This window comes from Dunckerocampus dactyliophorus, chromosome 18 (assembly GCF_027744805.1).
Source record: "Dunckerocampus dactyliophorus isolate RoL2022-P2 chromosome 18, RoL_Ddac_1.1, whole genome shotgun sequence".
Lineage (NCBI taxonomy): Eukaryota > Metazoa > Chordata > Actinopteri > Syngnathiformes > Syngnathidae > Dunckerocampus > Dunckerocampus dactyliophorus.
In genome coordinates, this window is record NC_072836.1 from 18,265,518 (window position 1) to 18,287,806 (window position 22,289).

General features: G+C 42.2%; 1 protein-coding gene across 4 annotated transcripts in view; it reads left to right on the forward strand.

Moving 5' to 3' along the window:
- Nucleotides 1-22,289, forward strand: part of LOC129171575 (glutamate receptor ionotropic, NMDA 2B-like) — a 156,389-nt gene that overhangs the window by 46,513 nt on the left and 87,587 nt on the right. For all 4 annotated transcript variants that reach the window (XM_054760367.1, XM_054760365.1, XM_054760368.1 and 1 more), the window contains one exon: nucleotides 9,233-9,853. In XM_054760367.1, coding sequence (XP_054616342.1) covers nucleotides 9,233-9,853 — 621 coding nt within the window. The remainder of the gene's footprint in view (nucleotides 1-9,232; nucleotides 9,854-22,289) is intronic.

A 22,289-nucleotide genomic window follows, 5' to 3' on the forward strand; every position in this document is an offset into this window, starting at 1 on the left:
AAAAAAAACATATAAATACGTTATTGGGATTGGGCGTTCGTATTTATGAAAACGTATAACTACGTTTTTGGTATTGAACGAGTTAATAAACCACTGATGTGCAAACAGGAAGTGATTTAAGAGAGTAACACTACATATGAGTCATAACGTTACTTTATTAGGTAAGACATGTTTACTCACTGGCACCATCTGCACACATAATTAAATCAAATACAAAACGTCTAAAAGTCCATCCTTATGATTATAATAATCATAAACAGGTCTGATAATGCTCAGTAGTGATATCTCGAGGTGCCTTACAATATTCGGAAGAATTATCACCGATCTTCGACTCATCCCTGAGATCTCCAGAGTACCAGAGTCTAAAAACACCTCAGAGTCGGGCGGAGGCGGACGCAATGTAGGCGTGGAGGAATACGAGCTAAGCTCAAGCTTCACACCGCACGGACTCTCTTGACTGTGCGTTTTCCTCGCTGATGTGCGGCCTTTGGTGAATAAAATGGAGGAGTTACGACTGCACGTCGCCCACAGTTAAGAGACGTTTGGAATACAATGTCATGATTTTTACCGGAACACGGCCAAATTAGTCACATACCGTATGGACAAAATGTAACAAATCAGATTCGACTGTGAAAACCCTTTGTCGAAGGCCGCCCGAGTCATATCCATTTGTTGTATTAATCGCAAGGCATTCTATCCCTTGTAAAAGCAGAATTTGGGATTTTGTAGCTCAATATATGAGATCCTTAAATCTAGCAGGTGTACCTTACATTGTGTGCACACAGACATGCACAAACAGCACTTCAACATATTAATTAAGTCTGACATGAGTGCGGAGGCCTAAATATAGACCCTGTGCACCAGGACGCCATCGTGCACCACCTCTGCTTCTAAGATTACATACCAGCGGTGGGCCGTCAGGGCCAGCAAAGCCTTCTCTGCTGTACATATGTTTTTATTATAAATGAATACAAATACAGCCCGATAGCAATAGCCAGGGTTCTAGTTTCAGCTGCTGCCACGTCTCATAGAGGTTGTCCAGGTAACGTTCGCACGCCGTGCCTGTCGGTGTTTGCTGTGGGTCGTGGTGTGCTGCTTTGTGTTTGACCTTTTGCGGGTATCTGTCGGTACACAGTCTGGATAAACATATTAGCACATGTGGCCATTATTAATGATGTGTGGATCGATGCTTATGCCTGAAAATATATTTATATATCAAAATATATATACTTTGGTACTTTAGTTATTTAAGGTCATGAATATCATTTAACAGGAACACAGTGGAAAGTAACTCAATTATTCAGCGTAACGTGTAAGCGTGGCGGCACGCTGCTCAGTCAGTCAGCCTGTTGAAACGATGGCCGACGGTAAACGAAGCCGTGTGTGAATTATTTTGTGAAAATGCATACCAGAAATTGCATGCACTTTTTTTTCGCGCTGCGTCTTGTCATGTTATGAGTACACTGCATGAGTCCACCTGTGTTTGTATGCTATCTTTTACAAACGTGCCTGTGAGGATTTGTCTGACACTTGTCTGGATCCCAGTATGCAGAGGCGTACACCAGTAGTGATTGAAATTGTCTTTTTTAATACAACTGCATGACAGTTCAGAAACAAAAAACTACGATGCCATGGAAAGAAAATGGCATCGCGGAAAAATGGAAAAGTATGCAACAGAAAGAAATACCAAAGCTGGTCAGACGGAGCTACGAACAAAGCCGTGGGGAAAAACTAGGCAGGACTGGATGGCCGACGGCAGCAGCACAGATCTGGGCTTGGCGGTTCTGCCACGAGGAATCACCGAGTGCCATCCAGTCGCCACAGGTGAGCTAAAAAGGAGTGACAATGAAGCACAGCTGTGCCTGTTCTGTAGCTCCGCCCAACCAGAGATCACCTGGGTCTGTGTGATGACAAAAGCAGAAAAATGAACAAGGGAAAGGAAATAAGCCACAAATAATAACCTGAACCCAAAACGTAAAGCTGGTGTCTACGCCAGGCGTGACAGTGCCTGCTGGCGTGCTCTCGAGTGGCAACCGCAACCAGAAGTCGTTGTCTGCCAGCTCCGATGCCCATCTAGCGAAGACATTAATTCGGTTCTTGTACGTTTCAGGTTTCGTCAGACCTCGTGGAATGGATTAATGACGCTAACTGAGGTACCACGGTAGTGCAATATGCAACATAAGTTACATAAAAAGTGGCATATCCCTCGCCACTTTCGCAGCTTAACATTTTGCGGCTTCACCAAATCATGTTTTTTCAAAAATATATGAATTAATAAATCATTGCTGATGTTACTGTACAGGATCACTGTATTTATGTTACTATAACAACGATTTGCATTATAATTTAGAAAGTGGCCTCATTCCACACGTCTATCAGCTTGTTATTGTGCTGCAGGTACGCTAGTGATTCTTTATTTCCTTCAGAGGTCTTTTTATTGCCACTTTTCAAGTGTACAAAACCCACACCATCCGCATCCCTCCCCCGCAGTCACTTAGCCATTTATCTCAGTCACTACAACAACTTGGGCATTGGATATAAAAAAATAAATAAATAGTAAATAAATGAAGAAAATAAATGAAATTGTGAGCTTTGAATTGAAGTTGATGCTCGTGAGTCTTTCTGAGGTACGATTAGGTTGGAAGCAGGAGGAAGCCTTACTTGCTCCTCGCAGCTTGTCGCTGTGTGGAGCACAATGTCATCACTCGTGTGGCCATGTCATTATTGGCAGATGAACGATATCTCATTTTATGATAATATTGGTTTGTCGATATCGTTGGACATCCCTAGACGGAAGCAGTGCTTGATCGATGCGGCCTTTCTCCTCCTTTCTATGAAATGACAAACTTGCACTAACAATGGAATTATACACAAGTAGCCTTAAGTGTGAGTGTGAGTGTGTGTGTGTGTGTGTGTGTGTGTATGTGTGTTTGACAGGACCCTTCAAACATATTTCCTCCCTCACTGCTCTCGATACGTGACTCTTATAGCGTGACATTCTCATTTGAATTAAGGGAGAGATGAAGGCACGGCAGCACGCCTGACTTGGCGCTTAAGATAATGTACATGCACCGTGGAAGCTTTCAGGTCATCCACAGAGATGTACGCCGTGATAGCTTCTCTCCGTATGCCGTCTTCCTCCGCCGTCCTCCTGAATATCAAACATGGCAATAAATATGAAAAATCACCGTCCTCCAGTTTTTATGCAAATGCCACCGTGGACAAACCTGACACTTAGCACGTAATGAGGAGAGGGTGATGAAAGAGTGCGAGTGCAGGAGGGAGATAAGTGGGAGAATTGAGAGGAAGCATTGTTCAAAAAGACAAAATGATAAAATATAGGGAGAACGGGCTAAATAGAATTAAAATGAACGAAATGGGGAGGAATTGGAAAGGAAGAGAGCGATGGTTGCTTCAGTGTAGCCTTTTTTTCCGCAACCAGACACCGTAATGAGAGCAGATTGGTCCTGGAGTCTCGGAGAACGAGTGCATATGAAGGCTGGCTGGTCTGCTTCCGTGTGGGGGCTGCTTGAGTGGCTCCTTTAGAACACCACACACACACACACACACACACTCACACACACACTTGCCGCCTCCACAGACAGGCTGCGTGAATATTTATCAGAATGCTTTATAATGGTTTCACATATGAGAGCAGCATTTCGTTCATATTTTCATGTTTGGTGCAGGTTGAGCAGCATCCAGCTCGTTCTTCATCACCATGCGGTGCACTGACCCGCTCTGTGGCCCGGTCGCACCCCTGGGGCAGACAGAGGTTCGCCTTCTCAAAAAGCTACCGCAGACTGGGGGATTTAATTAATTAATACATTTTTGAACATTCTCATGTGCTCTCTGCCTGTTGAATCAATTCCACATCCAAACCGTCTCATAGTGGGGCTCGGATAAAAGGTTGCATTCTTTTTCTGGCTTTCATTTGAACAACAAGCATAAATGTCAATTGTGAAAATGCATTAGGGAGCCGCTGCTGCATGGCGCTGCTCACAGCCCTTCAAACCAAATTCATCAAGCGCACGCTAACACACATTCATACAGTCCACAAGTGCACACGCTTTTCTGCAGCTTGTCCTGCGTGGATTTATTGCAGCGAGAGCAGCACATGTTGCTATAGGAACAGAGTGCCGTTCGCTTTCATATATTACATTACGCAGCATCACCTGCTTTTTCACCTGTGGGAACTGACTGACAAGTTAGTGTGCGTGCGTGTTTGTGGTGTCTTCTCATCGTTGGGTACGTGCAGGAATGGAGTGTGCTCCCTCCTGGCTATTATTGTGTGATTTAGAACTGACATGAATTGGAGTTTTAGAGCGGAGCCTATTACGGAGATGTGGCCTCACCTTTCCTTTGTCACCTTTCCACTGCAAAAATATGAGCCATGTTAGCCTTGACATTCATTAATGACTCAGTTCATTGTTCATTCGGGCCCACTTAGTACTGGGTTTTGTCTGGCCGGGCTGAGTAACTACCTGAAACGTTGTGTTCTTACCTAATTGGCCGATGCCTCGTCGCGCCTGTAGAGCGGCAGTCATAAAAATGGTAAATGGTAAATGGACTTGCTCTTGTATAGCGCTTTTCTACCTTCCAGGCACTCAGAGCACTCTGATACTGTTACCACATTTACGTACTGATGATGCCGCATCAGGACCAACTGGGGGGACACTTGGGCTGACATGGTCACAGGGGTACGGACGATCGAACAAGCAACTTTCAGTTTGGGAGAGGATCACTCTTCCACATTAGCCTTGCTGCCAAGTCAGCTAGACCGCAATAGTAGTTTCCTTCGGCAACATAGATACATTCTTTACGGTTAAAGCGGTAGTTTGGATTTTTTTGACATGAAATTGAATGACATCCCCATCAGCAGTGTAGTGCATCAATGGTGACTTCCCCCCCCACGTCGTCCCGTGAGCCGAGCTCTTAATATTTTGACTTTATTCTTCTAAAATTACTGCTTGATTTTCCATGTTTGCTGTTGTTGTTGTTTTTTTTTTAAGTTTCCTTGTTAAATTGTATTTTTGAAACAATGAAAAAAACAGTAGCGGTCCGCATATGACCCCGGGCCGCACTTTGGACGCCCTGGGTTAAATGGTACTTCGGCACTTTTAATAGCGTAAACCCTCAAATAGTGGCCCCACTCTAACAGGTGCCGCTCGTCCCAAATTGATGCCTCCCTTTTTTTCCCCTTAGGAAAATAAAATTGGGTTTTAACTGTATTGTGTTATTCACACATGGATTATAAAGTGTTAACTGAGCCTAGCAAATCTACAGCAGCACCTACAGACACACGTAAGCAGTATCTAAGATGAGTGTTGTGTGAAGGTTGGGCCCTGCAGGCTCCTAGCCTGGGAGGGGCTATCTGCAGTCCACCCGTGTGTAAGTGATATGGCTGCTGTGTGCGCTGGTGTGGCTAATGGAGCAAATGGTGGGTGAGATGAGAGGCTGACAGGGAAATGGGGTCATTTAGTGTCGTAACCTCGCAACACATTTTGATACCTTTTGTGTTTCTTCATGAGACATGCTTTGACTGATTGTGTCGTTTTGATGGCCCCGTTTTTCTGATTGATCCACAGATTTACAAATCATCCTGTGTGAACATGTTGAGGGCTCGTGTGAGTGTGTGCCTGCAGGCCACTCAAAGTATGTGTGACCAGGGGAAGTAAGCTGGTGATATTTGGTTGTGGGTAAATATGCATAAAGTAGAGTGTGTGTTCTGCTCGTGTGTGTGTGTGTGTGTGTGTGTGTGTGCATAGATAATTCTTTGCTAATCTGCATTAAGTACACCCACTGCAGCGAGGCACAGTTTGTGGGAAATTCATTGGAAATTGTGTGAAGCCTGTTTTAGTAGATAAAGTGGAAAATGTGCATACTGTGTTTTTTTAGTTACTTTTCAAATTAATAATAATAATAATTCAAGACATATCAACAAACATCAACTTGAAGTACTGACAAAAATATTATTATTAGAGTTAGAAATGCATTTAAATCTTCTTTTGTTTCTTTTTATGTATATATGCATTTGTATGAAGTAATAATATTAAAATAGTAATTAAATTAAATTAAATGAAATGATCTTGACACGTGCCGTATGTTAATTAATGGGTACTATCATTAAATCACTCTGCTAAATTCTTTCACATAAAAAACATCATCATTTTCATATTTTCTTTTCAGGGTGACCCTAATGTGTAATGTGTGTAAAATAGTAACAGTAAGTGTAAATACAACCCACTGTGCTTTCAAATATGGCAAAATGTGTTATGGTGACAAAATCTGGTGTTGTCACTGCAGCAGGCCCACAACATGGCGGCAGCACCGTACTTGTGACATATTATAGGATCATACTGTTTTTGGGTGCAGGAGTTTCTGGTCAAGTCACGAGGAACATACGGGGGCTATCCACACGAAAATATTTCATCGTTTCTGCCTGTCATCCACACGGAAACAGCGTTCTGGGTGCCCTGAAACAGTTTTTTTTTTTTTTTTAACTGAGGGGGAAAATGTGAAAACGCTGGCTTGATGTTTGCGTGCACACAGCCGAAATCACTGTTATACAAAAACGACGACGTCGCCGACCCGTCCCCGTCACGTGACCAGAAGTGAGCTTCGACGACATGCAGCAGGTGCACAGCATGGTGGCAGCATTTGTGAAGTATTGTGTGTCATGGCTCGTATTGTTGCTGGACAAGTTCTGATGTTTATTGCCTGGTATCCTCCTCGGGACAACACATTGCGTGTATGCAGTGTGTGTATACTGATACTGTACCTCCGCAGTGAGCCTGTATGTGTGTCGTGTATCTTGGTGTCCATCAACTGTTCCTGTCTGTGAGCGCATGTAGGCCTCTTTTAATTGTTGCCATGGAAACAGAGTGCTGCCAGAGAAGTCCAGATTCAAAAAGGGGGCATCTCTAGCTCTTTTGCTCCCTCACCGTGTGACTCTGTCTCTCTCTTTCTCCCCGACCCCTTTTTTCTAGTCTGTCTTGACTCATTTTCTTTCTTTCTTCTTCTAGCGTATTCTCCTCTTTACTTTCATCTTTCTTGTGTCTCACCAAGGTCCTCCTTGGTTTACACTCCCCATTTTCCTCCCACTGTGCCCTCCTCCCTCTTCTGTCTCTTATCATCCCTCCATAATTCCTTCCCTCCCACCTCTCTGTCCTTCTTGGGGAGGCGTGTGCGGTTGACTATTAATGCAGGGACCTGTAATTAGAGCTGACGAACCCTCAGTAATTAGTTTTCCCTAAAGAAGTTGTTCTGTCATTTGTGTGTAAGTCCCTTTATCTCCGTCACAATCTCTGCCTTGTTTTTTCATCTTTTCTGTCAGTTCCCGTCTCATTAGCTGTCAGCCTTTTTGGGTGATTATTGTTTTTTTGCGTCTTTGTTCCTCCCATCCGCCTTGCTAAATGCATGTAGAAAACACAGTGGGCTCACGATGCACTGCATGTATAAGAAGCAGCTACACCACTACTGTCCCGGGTCTATACATGAGCGCCCTGACCTCAAGACCATCAAAGACCTTTTGAGATGGACTGTCGGCGTTGCAGGCCCTCCGAAGAGTAGATATGCTTGATATTGGCTTTTTAACGACGTCTGAGCTGCCGATATCATCCAGCACTGCACAGCCGATGCCGACTTTGGCAGCAGCTCTTTCCTCAAACTGACGTCGGGTCGCGTCTTGTGGAGTAAATGAACACATTACGCTTCTTTTACGGTGACGCCGCTGCATGCATTTTACACTGTTTGTGTCAAATAAGACACATACTGCGATTTGGAATGGAAGTTGTAGACAAAGTGTCATATTTATTCAAAAGATTTTGTCTCAACACAATAGTAAAAAAAAAATCATGACCATATTGATATAGGTGAAAAATAATAATTATTAGTAGGAATACAAATTTTGCAAATATTTCAACTTTATTCCTATAATATAAAAAAAACTTTTTGCCCAACCTAATTTTTCAAAAACGACAACTTTCTGTGTTTTTGTTCCCATAATATTACAACTTTGGAAAAAAACTACATATTTTTTCTTTAATATTTCAGCTCTATGCTATTTTTTCCTGTTATATTACAAGTTTATTCTTGTAAAATGTTAAAAATCAAAGTTTAAAAATTGACTTCATTCTGGTAAAGTTCAAGTTGTTTCTTTCATTTCTGCTGCCGTCTCCGACATCCCCAGCGGCTGACTCTGAGGTTCTTTGCTAAGGAACCCGGTTACGCCGCAAGTCTCTGCTTTTCTCATGGATCACCGCTGCAAAATAACCCACAATGAAGCCAGAGAAAGCGATACGGATGCCGGTATGAACCAATATCTCATTTTTATCGAACATCCCTACGCGAAAGTCAGACAAAAACCAAAAATGCTGAGTGCGAGAGAATCTTTCTGCAAGTGCCGCAATCCTTTTGCGTTGCAATGTAGGCGGCCAACACGTTCAGACGTGAGCATGTTGTCGTAATCAGACAGGCGGCCTTTTTTGCCAGCTGTGTTGCTTCTATCTACGTTGCCTTTTTCACTTTTCCTTTCTCGCCATCTGCGCCGGCTGTGCATCTCTCCGAATCCCAATTTGATGAGCCAGAGATGAACCGGCATACGAGAAGGAGCCGGAATGATGGAGAGCGAATAACTGTGTGATAAACTAGGCCACAAGGTTGATGGCTGTGTACGGGTGGGAGGCGGGGGGGCGGGAGGATCATATCTAAGCGGCTGCTATGCTGTCAATCACTTCATGTCAATTTTAGCATCAGTCACTTTCTCCGCGTCGCAGTTCATCACTGATCTGTTTCCGAGCAGTTTGTCAGTCAGTTAGTGAACTTCCTGTTTTTGTATGTGCCCCTTCTCGCTTTACATCCTACATCATTTCCACCCGACCTTTTCCAGTCGAGAAGCGAGTACCTCATCCACGGGGAGAGTCGATGTCCTCCATAATATACAGCATAATGTTGCTTGAGAGAATTTGTCATGAATTATTGATCCCTGTGCAGGTTGTATGTAAATCAAATGGCATCGCATCATGTATGTGTACACTATTCATGTTCCTCCTTCTCAAGTGTGGCTTCTTTGTCATTGGGGGTTTTAAGCTCGCTTCCCCCCCCACCTGTACTGATTCACATAAAACGTGTAGCCTCTCGGTGATCCGCTTTACTCACTCAACTTTTTTTTTCCTCTCGTAGTCAACTTGCTTTATCTAATTCTCAGCAGCTCTCATTATTCTCTTCTCAGGTATTTCTCTCCCGTTCCTCCACCATGCCTGTCAGCGGCTGCCCCTCGCCCCTTCGCATCCATGCCGGGGTCTGCTCCTTCGCCCCCTCCGTTGTCCAGGAGCAAGGGAGGCGAGGCCGACACCTCCATCCACCCCCGCCTCCATCGCCCCACCGCTTCACCACCGTCTCCCGAGGTGCCCTTCTCTTGTTTCTCTGCCTCCTTCACCTGCCCCCCGCCTGCCACTCCCGGAGAGAGAAGGGAGGAGGTGGCGTCCACTACATGCCCATCCCGCCGCCTCCACCCCACCACATGGCCCTCCCCAACATCCTGCGCGGCCTTAGCATCGCCGTTGTCCTGGTGGGCAACTCCAGCGAGATGGCACTGGCGGGGGCTCGGGAGAAGGAGGATTTCCTCCACATGGCGCCCAACGTAGAGATCCTGACCATGAATGAGACGGACCCGAAAAGCATCATTAAAAGCATCTGTGACTTGATGACGGAGCACTGGCTGCAGGGTGTGGTCTTTGGGGACGACACAGACCAGGAGGCCATCGCCCAGATCCTGGACTTCATTTCAGCCCAGACCCATATCCCTATCCTTGGAGTTCGCGGGGGTTCCTCCATGATCATGGCTGCCAAGGTAGGACTGTGTCAAAGTTTGAGGAAGTATTTCAAAACTAAAAGTTGCCTGCACTCACAATTCCACCTAATTGTGTAGTAGGCAGTCTTTTCAAGAGAAGTTCAACAAGTCCAATCCTGCAGCTTGCAGCACATTAAAAGCATGGTGACGCATTTCCAGATGATTCCATGCATGTACTTCATGTACTGTCATGTTCAATGTTGACACTTACTTCAATTTCATTTGTAGTTTAGTGCAATTCTATGAGGCGCCCTGTCACTAAAGCCTGCAGGGTTGCAAGACCTTGCGGTCAACTTATGCTGTCAACCCACCCTTGCAATCTTTATCTTATTTCCTTTGACCTTTCAAAGTACAGTAATCCCTCGTTTATTGAGGTTAATTGCTTCCAGACCCGACCCTAATAAGTGAAGTTCCGTGAAGTAAATGGAATATTTTTGTAGTAGAGAATAAAAACCTGTTTACGACCTTCTCATATTACACATTATAGTAGACAAAAAAAAAAATATATAACTTGTGTTTTGGTGCTAGGGTAGCTGACTGGGGGTGCGGACAGGAAGTGAAGTCAGGGGTTCAGAGTTAGTTAGTGCTTAATTTAGTCAAAAAATACATCAACTCTGCTTCAATTTAGCATATTTTTTGACTAACAATAGGCCGTATTCAACCACGAAATATCTGATGTATTAACTAATATATTTTTGAAAAACGGTGACAGAGTGAAGCCGCAAAATTGGAGAGGGATTACTGTATTTTTAACTTATTGTTCTGAATCTTTGTGTTGAAAAGCGCCTTGGAGATGTATTGTTGTTATTTAAAGGTGGATGCCACATCCCTTCCACCGATATGAAAAGACTTTTCCCAAGATTCCTTTGGGAATTTTTGTCCATTCACCCAAACGAACATTTGGGTGGTCTGTTCTAACAGAAAAGGATTTTTTCGCACTGTTTCCGCATGGTTGGAACCATATAATTGTCCAATGAAATCAATTAATTTGGACAATCACATGCTTCCAACTGTGTGGGAACACGGTGGCCAAGTGGTTAGCGTGTTGGCCTCTCAGTCAGGAGATTGAGGGCTCAGATCTCCGCCCGGGCATCTCTGTGTGACATTTTTGCTCTCCCCGTGCGTGTGTAGGTTTTCTCTGGGTTCTCCAGCTTCCACATTCCAAAAACATGATGTTAGGCTAATTGGGGAATTCATATTTACTATATACTTTGATGTTTTGTAGAACCTGTTGTAAACTTGTCTTATTTTTTTCCCCAAGTGCTCTGGCCTTTTTTGTGGCGTTATATGCACAGTTGCATAAAATGGTCCGATCTCGCAATGTTAAACAATCCTTTAAAAAATTCCTGGATCCAGACGGTGATCCGGATGACCCCCAAAATATAATCAGTTCTTCCACGTCCCGGTTCCGACAATTCCTGAAAATTGCATCCAAATCCATTTGGGACTTTTCCAGTTATTTTGAACACAAACAAACAGGTAAACGCCGGCAAAAACATAACATCCGCGCCTGTGCTTGACGGAGGTAAAAATGAAAGGATGCAAGGGCCACTTTGATATTTTGTAAAGCGACACATGCAGATGTGCTAGTAAGTAACAAAACACTCCATCTCAGCTTTGTGACGTAGGTGAAAAAGCCTATTATTAGTATAAACTTTGGTCTTTTCTTGTCCTTTTTTTGTTGAATTTTTAAAATATTTCAACCTTCTTCGTAAATGATCTTTGTCAATTATTTTCTCGTACTATTATGACTTTATCGTCATAATATTTTGACTTTATACCCACATTATAACTTTTCCCCAACCTAATTTTCCAAAATGTACAACTTTATTTTGTTTTGTTTGTTTCTTTAAAAAATTACTTATTTTTTCCTTAATATTTCAACTGTATGCAAATAAAATGACATTATATTATATTCAGTTTATTCTCTTAAAGTTGTGACTTTGTTCTCTTAGTATTCTGACTTTTTCATAAAATTGCAGTGTTTTGTTTTTATTCCTGCTGTTGTTTTTTTTTAATTCCAACTTTTCCACCTTTTTTTTTTTTATGTTATTTTTGTAATTATGACTTCATTCCAATATTTTGACTTTATTATCTTAATGTTGTAACTTTCTGCAACCTGAATTTCCAGAAATTGCAACTTTATTTTGTTTTGATTGTTTGTGTCATATTACGGCTTTAAAAAAAAGTTTTTCTTTCAAATGTAACTTTTACATTAAAATGCAGTTTTTCCAAATTTTTCCTCATAATATTACATAATCCTTGAAAAATTACGACTTTTTTCTCTTCATATTTTGACTTCATTCTTGTAAAATTACTCCAGATTTTTCCATTTTTGTTGTTATTTTTTTAGTTTTATTGTTAAATTATATTTTTAGAATTTAAAAAAAAAAAAAAAAAGCCACGGGCCGCACTTTGGGCACCCCTGTGCTAGACGCGCTTTGATTTCGTACCTCCTGTAGCATTTCATCCCGCCTCAACGCTTTCCTCCAGTTTGTCTGCTGACCTGTTTGGTGCCATCAGGTCATCGTACCAGCACAGACATGACTTGTGGTGACAACGGCAGGCCAGCGGCTGCCACTGAAGCTCTTCTTTCTGCTCCTTTTCATTAGCAAATTATGGCGAGAAATGGCACGGCGCAGTCCTCTTTCATTCTTCCTGGGTTGCACCGCACAGCAGGAAAGAGCAAAGGTTGAAAGAGATTTCCCCAACTAGCAGCAGATTCCACCCCTCATGAGAGCTTTTCTCCTTGTGTTACCAAGACTCAGCAGAGTGAGGACATTGCTGCATTAAGACTCCTTCTCCAAACGGATTTGTGTCCGACTAATGGGCTGAGACAATGCTGTGGGGTAATTACGATAAAAGAAGATCGGCAGAAGGGAGAGGAGGGGAAAAAAACTGCGTGGAATGGAGGAATTTAGAGAGCGAGGATGAGAAATAATGAAGGTGCTTGAATGGAGACACAAGAAGACACTGACACTGTTCAGACTGGGATGTTTGGAATTGAATGGGAAGTGCAGTGCAAAAGAAAGAAGAAAGAGAGAAAACCTTTTGTTTCATGTGTATTACAAAATAAAGGCGTCAGTAACTCAGTTGTTGGGGAAATGCTCGTCTGCTTCCTCACTCGGACAGAATATTCTCCCCGTGCTTACTTGGGTTTTTTAAAAGTTTTTATTATTAAGGGAGAAAAAAAAACAAACCTACATGGCCCTGTGTGAAAAATGGATTGGCCCCTAAACCTAATATCTGGCTGGGCCACTCTTCGCAGCAACAACTGCAGTGAGTCTCTTACTGTGGAAGAATTCTGGCCCACTCATCTTCATTCAGCCACATTGGAAGGTTTTCCAGCATGAAGCGCCTTTTTAAGGTCATGCCACAGCATCTCAATAGGATTCAGGTCAGGACTTTGACTCGGATCATTGTCCTGCTGCAGAACCCAAGTTGGTTTCAGCATGAGGTCACCAACAGATGGCCGGACATTCTCCTTCAGGATTTTTTGGTAGACAGCAGAATTCATGGTTCAATTTATCACAGAAGGTCTTCCAGGTCCTGAAACAGCCCCAGACCATCACACTACCGCCACAATATTTTACTGTCGGTATGACGTTCTTTTTCTGGAATGCGGTGTTACTTTTACGCCAAATGTAATGTGCCATCTCGCTGATGTTATTGTCTTGTGAGACTTGTCAAAGTATTTTCCCAAAGGTCTTGGGGATCATCAAGATGTTTTCTGGCAAAATTGAGACGAGCCTTAATGTTGTTTTTGTTCAGCAGTGTTTTTTGTCTTGGAACTCTGCCATGCAGGACTTTTTTGCCCAGTGTCCTTTTTATGGTGGAGCCATGAACACTGACCTTAACTGAGGCAAGTCAGGCTTGCAGTTCTTTGGATGTTGTTGTGGGGTCTTTTGTGACCTCTTGGATGAGTCGTCGCTGCGCTCTTGGGGTAATTTTGGTTGGCTGGCTACTCCTGGGAAGGTTCACTACACTACTTTTCGCCATTTGTAGATAATGGCTCTCACTGTGGTTCGCTGGAGTCCCAAAGCTTTAGAAATGGCTTTATAATAATTTTTAACCTTTTCCAGACCGATAGAGCTCAATTAATCACAGTTAAGTTACGTTTTAACAGGGCAATCACTTTTTCACACAGGGCCATGTAGGTTTGGATTTTTTTTCTCCCTTAATAATAAAAAGCTTCATTTAAAAACGGCATTTCATCTTCCGTTGTGTTGTCATTGACTAATATTTTATTTTGTTTGATGATCTGAAACATTTCAGTGTGACAAATATGCAAAAAATAAGAAATCAAACACTTTTTCACAACACTCTACTTTGGGTGGCTCGTCAGAGAATCAGTGTGTGGCTGCATTCTCCGAGGGAGAAAATGAAAGGGAAGGGATACGGAAATACATTTGGCTCATGTTTTGTTTTGAAGTCAAGTGAAGGCTAACTAGAGGAGGAATGATGGATAATATTGTGCAGTGAAGCTGTGCTCATCAGATAGTACACCATCAAGGAGGAGTTTGAGAGAAGGATCAAATCCAAACGTTTAAGAGCTTGCGTGTCCTTGTACAGGAGTGCGTTTATTGGTAATTGTGTGTTACCTTGCCAACATGGCTGGAGCTGCCAGCCTTTTGTCCGTGGTGATTTCCAGCACCGCTCTGTGTGTTGATTCTCTTAACGGTGTGCGTGAATGCAGCTGGGCGTCAATAAGCAGCACCGTCTAAAGCTTTTGGCGAATGATCATATTATCCAGACATTTTCCTCCACTTGTTCTAGAACGTATGGCTTTGTAGTGGTACAAATAGCCGTAGTTGTCACTGATCACCCCAGGGCCGCTACATTGTATGAAGAGGCAGCTAATCTATGAGATACTGTTGCTGGAGGAGAGCGATAACATCCACCCCTTCATACGTTTAAATGCAAGATTGTCAGCAATTACGGAAAAAGAGATAACGCAGCCAACCTTGATGACCTGGAGGAAATTGTAATGTAATATGAATAACAAATGTAGGCATGCAAATATATGCAAGCAGACATGAGATCAGCACCGGCATGCACACACACACACACCCACGCACACATTCCATGAATATACAGTAAAGCACGTGTTCGGAGGGAAATTAATGTCTGAATTTGAAATGACTGGCTTGATGATGGAAGGGATGCAACACAAGTTAGTCTTGAGGCCTCATTGCAACTCACACAAACACACACATCAAGCATCATTTGTGCATTTGGAGGAACAGCACAGCACGATGGGATCAATTAACTTTTGCCCAAATATTGTTTTTTTTTTTGGTGGTTGTTTTTCCTGTAGGTGCGGCATTTGGACATTTTGTCATGACGGAGAGTTTAGAGCAGCAAATAATATACAGTAATCCCTCCTTTATCACTGTAAATTGGTTCTAGCAAGTGAATTTACGCAAAATAGGATTCCTTATTAATAAATACAATATTTCAGCATTGACGTTGTGTTTACAACCTTCTAAATATGCTTTTTTAACATGTCGAGCCCTGTAGACGTGAAGTAACACCCTTATAGTCACCTTTACACTCGTATTGCCCAATACAGTAGACATAATGAGAGAAAATACACCACTTGAGACGTAAAGAAGACTCATGTTTGCGTGTGTTGCTGTAAATGTTTTCCGGTGGCGCGAACAGGAAGTGACGTGGGGGTTTCAGAGTTGGGTTTTAGCTTGGTGTGGGTTACGGCCACAACAGTGTGAGATCATTCAGGCCTGCAATAAAAGCCTGTTGTTCCAGCAATGAAGTCTGGTGCTTGTGTGTCTCAGCAAACATTACAGTAACATTACTGACACCTAGTGACGAGTGTAGAATAACATCTTTCAATGCATCTTCTGAATGCCTTTTATTTTGTATTTTAGTAAATTTACCTATTTTTATCCTTGAAAATTTAGGCCAAAAAATATGTAAAATTTGGTTCTATGTGCATACTTTTTGACTAAAAATAGACTGTATTCAAGCACAAACAGCTGAATTTATTCATGAATATATTTCTGGAAAAACCGTGAGAGTAAAACCATGAAATTTCAAGTGCACTGGTGAGGGATTACCGTGCGTACCTTTTTACTTTTGTTTTCTCCAACCTTGAGTTGGCGTTGTTCCTTCTGTTTGCTGTTTGAGGTGCACTCCCCATATCCTCTTGGTTATTTTTCCTTGCGGGTCTGAACAAGAACGTGTCTGTACTTATGTACCCAATTAATGCCCTGCAATAGGACCCATTGTTGTCGTAATCAGTGAGGTAGCGAACTCATTTAATGTAATGTGTCTTCTGCTCTGCAGCACCTCATACTTGCTAAAACAGACACAATTAGGAGCGTTTGTAAGTGATAAGAGAGAATTCCTCTGGTGCTTTTTGACTTTTTATGCCTCTCCCTCGGTTCTTCTTTTAGTGTCTGTCTCTTTCACACGGCCTTTTACTTATTTAGTCCATTTGTTCAAGTGATTGCTTATCTTTTTTCAGTCGGATCCATGGCGGCACCTTTGTTATCTGTGTAAGTGACATACCGTCGTGTTGCTCTGAAAGATGATTTTCTGTCTGATCCAACATGGGTCATGTTTTTTTGTTTGTTTGTTTGTTTTTATCTAACGTGATGTAAGCACTCGGGATGTCCCACTTCACATTTTTTTGTGTCCGATCCGATACGATTTTTTTTTATAGTCTTGCCTATCCAATCCGATCTGGCACTGATCCTTTTTTTTTTTTTTTTTAAGTAATAAGCTTTTGTTAAAATAGCTCTTCAACCATTAAAAAATAATGCAACCAAAGTATTGCTGAAATTACAGCATGACCAACAATATTGTTGGCTTTTGTAACAAACTGGTACCTCATCCTTAAAAGTCCATCCAATAAAAGATCAAACTGGAAAAAATGAGCTTGCAAAATACTTTTATGGTAGGACTTACATATCATTTGACATGGTTATAGATCAATTTGCACTGTGATTTAGAATCTATGACGTTTTTTGACAAAGTAATTTATTGATGGTCCAGTGGTTAGAGCAGCACTTCTTGTGTGAGCTCCCCGCACCATGACACAGCAGTCACCATGACACAGTGAGGGGGAACTACCGCTGTAGCCACGGAGCCGAATATCTTCTTCTTGTAAAAGTACTGCTGATTTTTTAACTTTTGCTGTTTTTTTCTTTTTTAGTTTAGTTTTCCTGTTAAATTATATTTTTACAATGTGCTGTGGGCCGCAAATGGCCCCCGGGCCACACTTTGGACACCCGTGTTCTAAACATATTTGTTTCTCCTCTCCCTCCAACAGCGTCCATTACAACAACATGCGCATGCATCATGGCCATCACGTCATTTAGTGAGTTGTAGTGACTTTTAGGAGAAATGTCCCCTTGAAAAACAAATGTTCCTCCGTCTGCATGGCTCTTATCGTCCTGGTTTAGAAAACATGACAGCCCCACCCGGTGTGTTCCCCTTTCCTGGAGAAAAAGAGTAAGTAAGAGTCCTAAATATATGTGGCCTATTTTCTAACCCTGTTGGTCTCAATTTACTCTGGTCGTTTAGAACGTGGCCATTTTGCAACTCACCCCATAACTTTCCTTTGTCCCCGCTTTTCACTCAACTCCACCGCTTTCATCTTTTGTTCTTCTCTTATCTCTTTTATGTTGGAAAGAGAGATTGCACCCGTGCAGTTGGACGCCGGCTGTTGCCATGGATGTGTTCTTTGGGAGATTAGAAAAACATCAGACCATAGACAAAAGGGGGATAATACAATTAAATTCTGCTTATATTTGCTCACATAAATTTTGTCCAACATTTTGCAGTGGTTTTCGTACACTGTTTCTGTTTTCGTACACTAGTGCTTGTAGCAAACTAGTTAGTTTACCCTGTACTGTATCATTCCACGGAGTGGAGTGCCCCAACAAAGAACCCTACATGTTGGTAACTAGTGATCCGTGCATTTTTTAACAGTGTGTGACTGCTAAATAACCCTCCATGGGGCCAAAGAAAGTTGCGAGTGCCAGCAACTTGATAAAAAAGATGAGAAATACTACAGTATGACGATGGTGTCCCCTCCACTTGTCGCTGTCTTCGCCAACAAGAGTCTTCAATAAAGGATGTAATTATTCTTTTTCAAATGTATTTATGGGTGTCAGGAATTAATTTGATTGAAAATTGAAAAATTGCTTTGGTTTCGGTCTGACCTTTTGGAACAAATGAATAACCGTGGTACCACTGTACACCTACACAAGCCGATACACTGATATTTTAATACCATACCTCAAAGGTATCATCATCCACCGCATAATAAATAAAAATATGCAATTCACAAAGGAATTCATGTTCAGTGATCCCTCGTTTATCGCGGTTAAATGGTACCAGACCTGTGATAAGTGAATTCCTGCGATGTAGGATTCCTTATTTATAAATGGAACATAACCTGTTTACTACCTTCATTATTAGAGCCCTCTAGACATTAGATAACACCCCTATAGTCACCTTTACACTTGGATAACCCAATATAGTACATAATGACAGAAAATAAGCCATTTAAGACATAAATAAGTCTCGTACTCGTGTGTGTTACTGTAAATGTGTTCCGGTGGCACGGACAGAAAGTGACATCGGAGGTTCAGAGTTGAGTTTTAACTTTGTGTGGGTTACGGCTGCAACAATAGCTCATTTGCGGGATTATTGTGCCTACGACATATCATCACATCGCGTTTGAATGCATCTTCTGAATGCCTTATATTTGGATTTTAGTTCATTCAGCCATTTTACGCTAGGAAATGCTTAATTTAGGCATAGATACGTAAAATTTGCTTCAATATGCATATTTTTTTGTAATAGTTAGGTGTATTAAACCACGAAGAGAAGAATATATTTTTGAGAAATCGTGATAGAGTGAAGCCACAAAGTTCTAAGTGCGAGGTTGCCAGGGAGGACAGTATATCAATAAAAAAAGCCTTAAATTATTTGTACTGGCATCATTTTGTTCAGCTCCTGCACTACAGTATATATCACATGAGCTTGTGCAGGTGTGCCAAAAAATGATGGCCGACTGTCCCCAGTTCACCTATTCTTTCCTGTCCCGTGTTGTTCTTCTTTCGTTTGTCATGTTTTCTTCCCCATTCCAAGAGTGAAATATTTTCCTCTGCAGTCTGGCTGCCTGAGCAAGGTCTAGTTCATGTTGTGGCAGCTCACAGGAGGCACACAGAGCGATTTACAGCAGATGTGCAAGTGTTAATTCACTGTCCGCCATCTCTGTATTGCTTCGCCATGTTCACATGCCAGTAGAAGACAATAGAGAGGAACACATTTTGTCAGGAGTCTATTCTTCACACAAACAAGGAGCTGTGTAAATCTTACCCATCATCCTTTTTTATCCCCCAAGCATTGTCTCACTGCAACTGCCTGACTGGTGTCTTTTCCCTCCATCATTCTTTCTCTCGATTCCCCTGGTAGCGGCCCAGCTGCAACCCCCCCACCCCATCACTCCATCCCAGCCTTCCACTCGTGTCTGCCGTCTCCCTTCAGACATGCACTTACACCCCTCTCCCCACACATACCCCCCTTTTTTTACCACATGAAAAGGTCACTCTGCTCACTCCTCCACCACCTCTTATCCCTCAAGAGGCAAATATGTCTGTCGCTCCCTTTTCCCACCTCTGTCTGCATCTCCTGCACTGCCCCCTCCACAAAACCAACAGCGGCGATATCTACAAGCAGATTCTCTCGACTTTTTCCTCCTTGAGGACCTAACTCTAGCCTTTGCCAGGACCCTTATTAGCCTTATCTCTACCTGCTTATGCCCTGCGGCAGGGAGGGAATAGACCTGTATCTAGTCGCAGGCGGAGATGAGTCTGTGCTTTTCTATAGAGAGGGGAGAGGCATGGACTCACCTCTGCAACTGTTTATGTCACTCTTTACCTTTAAATCTCTTTTGTTACCGGCAGTGGGTTTGAGGTATGGGTTGTCCGACTTTACATACTCGCTGATTGGAAGCCACTGTGGCCGAGTGTCATTCATTGCTCACAACAGCAGTACGTCAAGTTCTATAAATCACTTCATTTGGCTAAAAGAACAAGTGGAGAACATGTTTTTAGACCATACAAAAACCATCCCTCAAAGGGTGGAACCTCTAAGGTCAAACATCCGTCCGCTCCTGGCAGTGCGAAGGCCCTAAACTGCTAGGTTTATTATTATTATTATTATTATTATTATTATTATTATTATTATTATTATTATTATTATTATTATTATTATTATTATTATTATTATTATTATTATTATTATTCTGTGTGTTTCCTCACATTTTTGGGTGCCTTAACTTGCATGAAAACTCAACACAGTTTGCAAGCCTGGTGACACATTTGGTATTTTAAGCAACCCCTGAAACGCACTCAATAGCACCCCCTATCATTTTTGTTTTTAACTAACCCCTCTGTCACCACTTTTTCTATCCTCTCCAAGTTTGGTGGAGACGTTTGTCATACGAGGACATACCAAAAAGTATTAGAAACCCATGTTCGCAAGCAAACAGGAAGTCGGGCAATTTGGGACAAAATCTGAGATCATATTGTGATGAACTCCTCCGAGGGAATTGGAACACATGAGCCCAAATCAAAGTCACCAATATGAGACAGGTGGACGATAACAAACTATGAAGCATTTTAGCCTGCTCCGTAGAATGTGGGTGGGACGGGGCGACAAACTTTGATAGTCCGTTGGACAATTTGCCAGAAAATGTAAAGGTTAACTCTCCTCCGTATGGTTCATCTTTTTTTAAAAATAATTGGTACGTGCAGTAATCCCTTGTTTATTGCGGTTAATTGGTTCCAGAACTGACCGCGATCAGTGAATTTAGCAAAGTAGAATTCCTTATTCATAAATCGAATATTATTGTAGTTAGAGCATAGAAAACCCGTTTATGACCATCTAAATGTGTGTTTTAACGTCATTAGAGCCCCGCAGACATGAAATAACACCCCTATAGTCACCTTTACACTCCTATTAACCAATGTAGGAGACATAATAAGAGAAAATACAGCATTTAAGATATAATAAGACTCGTGCTCATGTGTATTGCAATAATATGTGTTCCGGACGTGTGGACAGGAAGTGACGTCTGGGGTTCAGAGTTGAGTTTTAGCTGGATTACGACCACAACAGTTATGATGATGATGATGGTGATTTATGATGATGATGATTATTATTATTAATATGTTATTATTATTGTGCCTGCTATGAGATGATGAATAAAAGCCTGTAGTGGCGGTGATCAAGTCTGGTGCTTGTGTGTCTCACCGAACATTACAGTAACATTACTGACACCTAGTGACCAGGGTAGAATATGTAAACCCAGTTTGTGTTTTTAAATTCATCTCCACAAAGGTATTCATTGTGGGAAAAAAAACACAGAAAATAACTTTTGTCTCAACCCGATTCTGTCTCACTATTTTTTCCCTTTCCCCATTTTGCTAGCATCATGTGAGTTGAGGCGAGGTGAGCTCCTGTGATGAATGTAAATGTTGTCCCTCCCATCACTTGTTGCCTTAATAAGCACAAACACCGCCTCCCCCGCAGTCGTCACTCCCTCTGTCTGTCTGCGTCTGCCCACAACTCTGCACTCGGCTAGTAGGCCTGCAGCTTCCGTGCAAAACCATTTAGAGAAACAGTACACAAACGTAACTTATGAGTCAGATGTAATGAAGAGGCTGTTACAGTATGTGACACCACAACTATACCGCCAGCATATTTCACACTGCTGTTGTTGGCACAAAGGCCAAGTCTGCTAATATATTCTGCATATTTGATCGAAAATTATGTTAGTTTGATTTCCATATACAGTCATCCCTCGTTTATTGCGGTTAAGTGCTTCCAGACCTGGCCGTGATAAGTGAATTCCCGCGATAAATCCAATATTTTTGTAGTTACAGCATGGAAAACCTGTTTGAGACCTTCCAAGTGCGGTTTGTAAAATGATTAGAGCCCTCTAAACATGAACTAACACCCCTGTAGTCACATTTACACTCGTATTACCCAATGTAGTAGACATTAAAAAAAAGTAAAAAAGCCATTTAAGATGCGAATAAGACTCATGCGGGTGTGTGTTGCTATAAATGTGCTCCCCAGAGGAGTTGAGTGACAGGCTGACAGGGAGTGATGTCGGGGGTTCAGAGAGGACTTTTAGCTTGGAGTGGGTTCCGGCCGCAACAGTACCTGTGTTTTTATTAGGGAGAATTGTGCCTGTTGTGAGATCATTCAAATCTGCAATAAAGGCCTGTTGTTCCGGTGATCAAGTCTGGTGCTCACCGAACATTACAGGAGCATTACTGACACCTAGTGACCAGTGTACGATACTACATATATCAGTGTCTTTGAATGCGTCTCCCAAATGCCTTATATTTGTAATTTACTAAATTTAGCCGGTTTTATGCTTGAAAATATT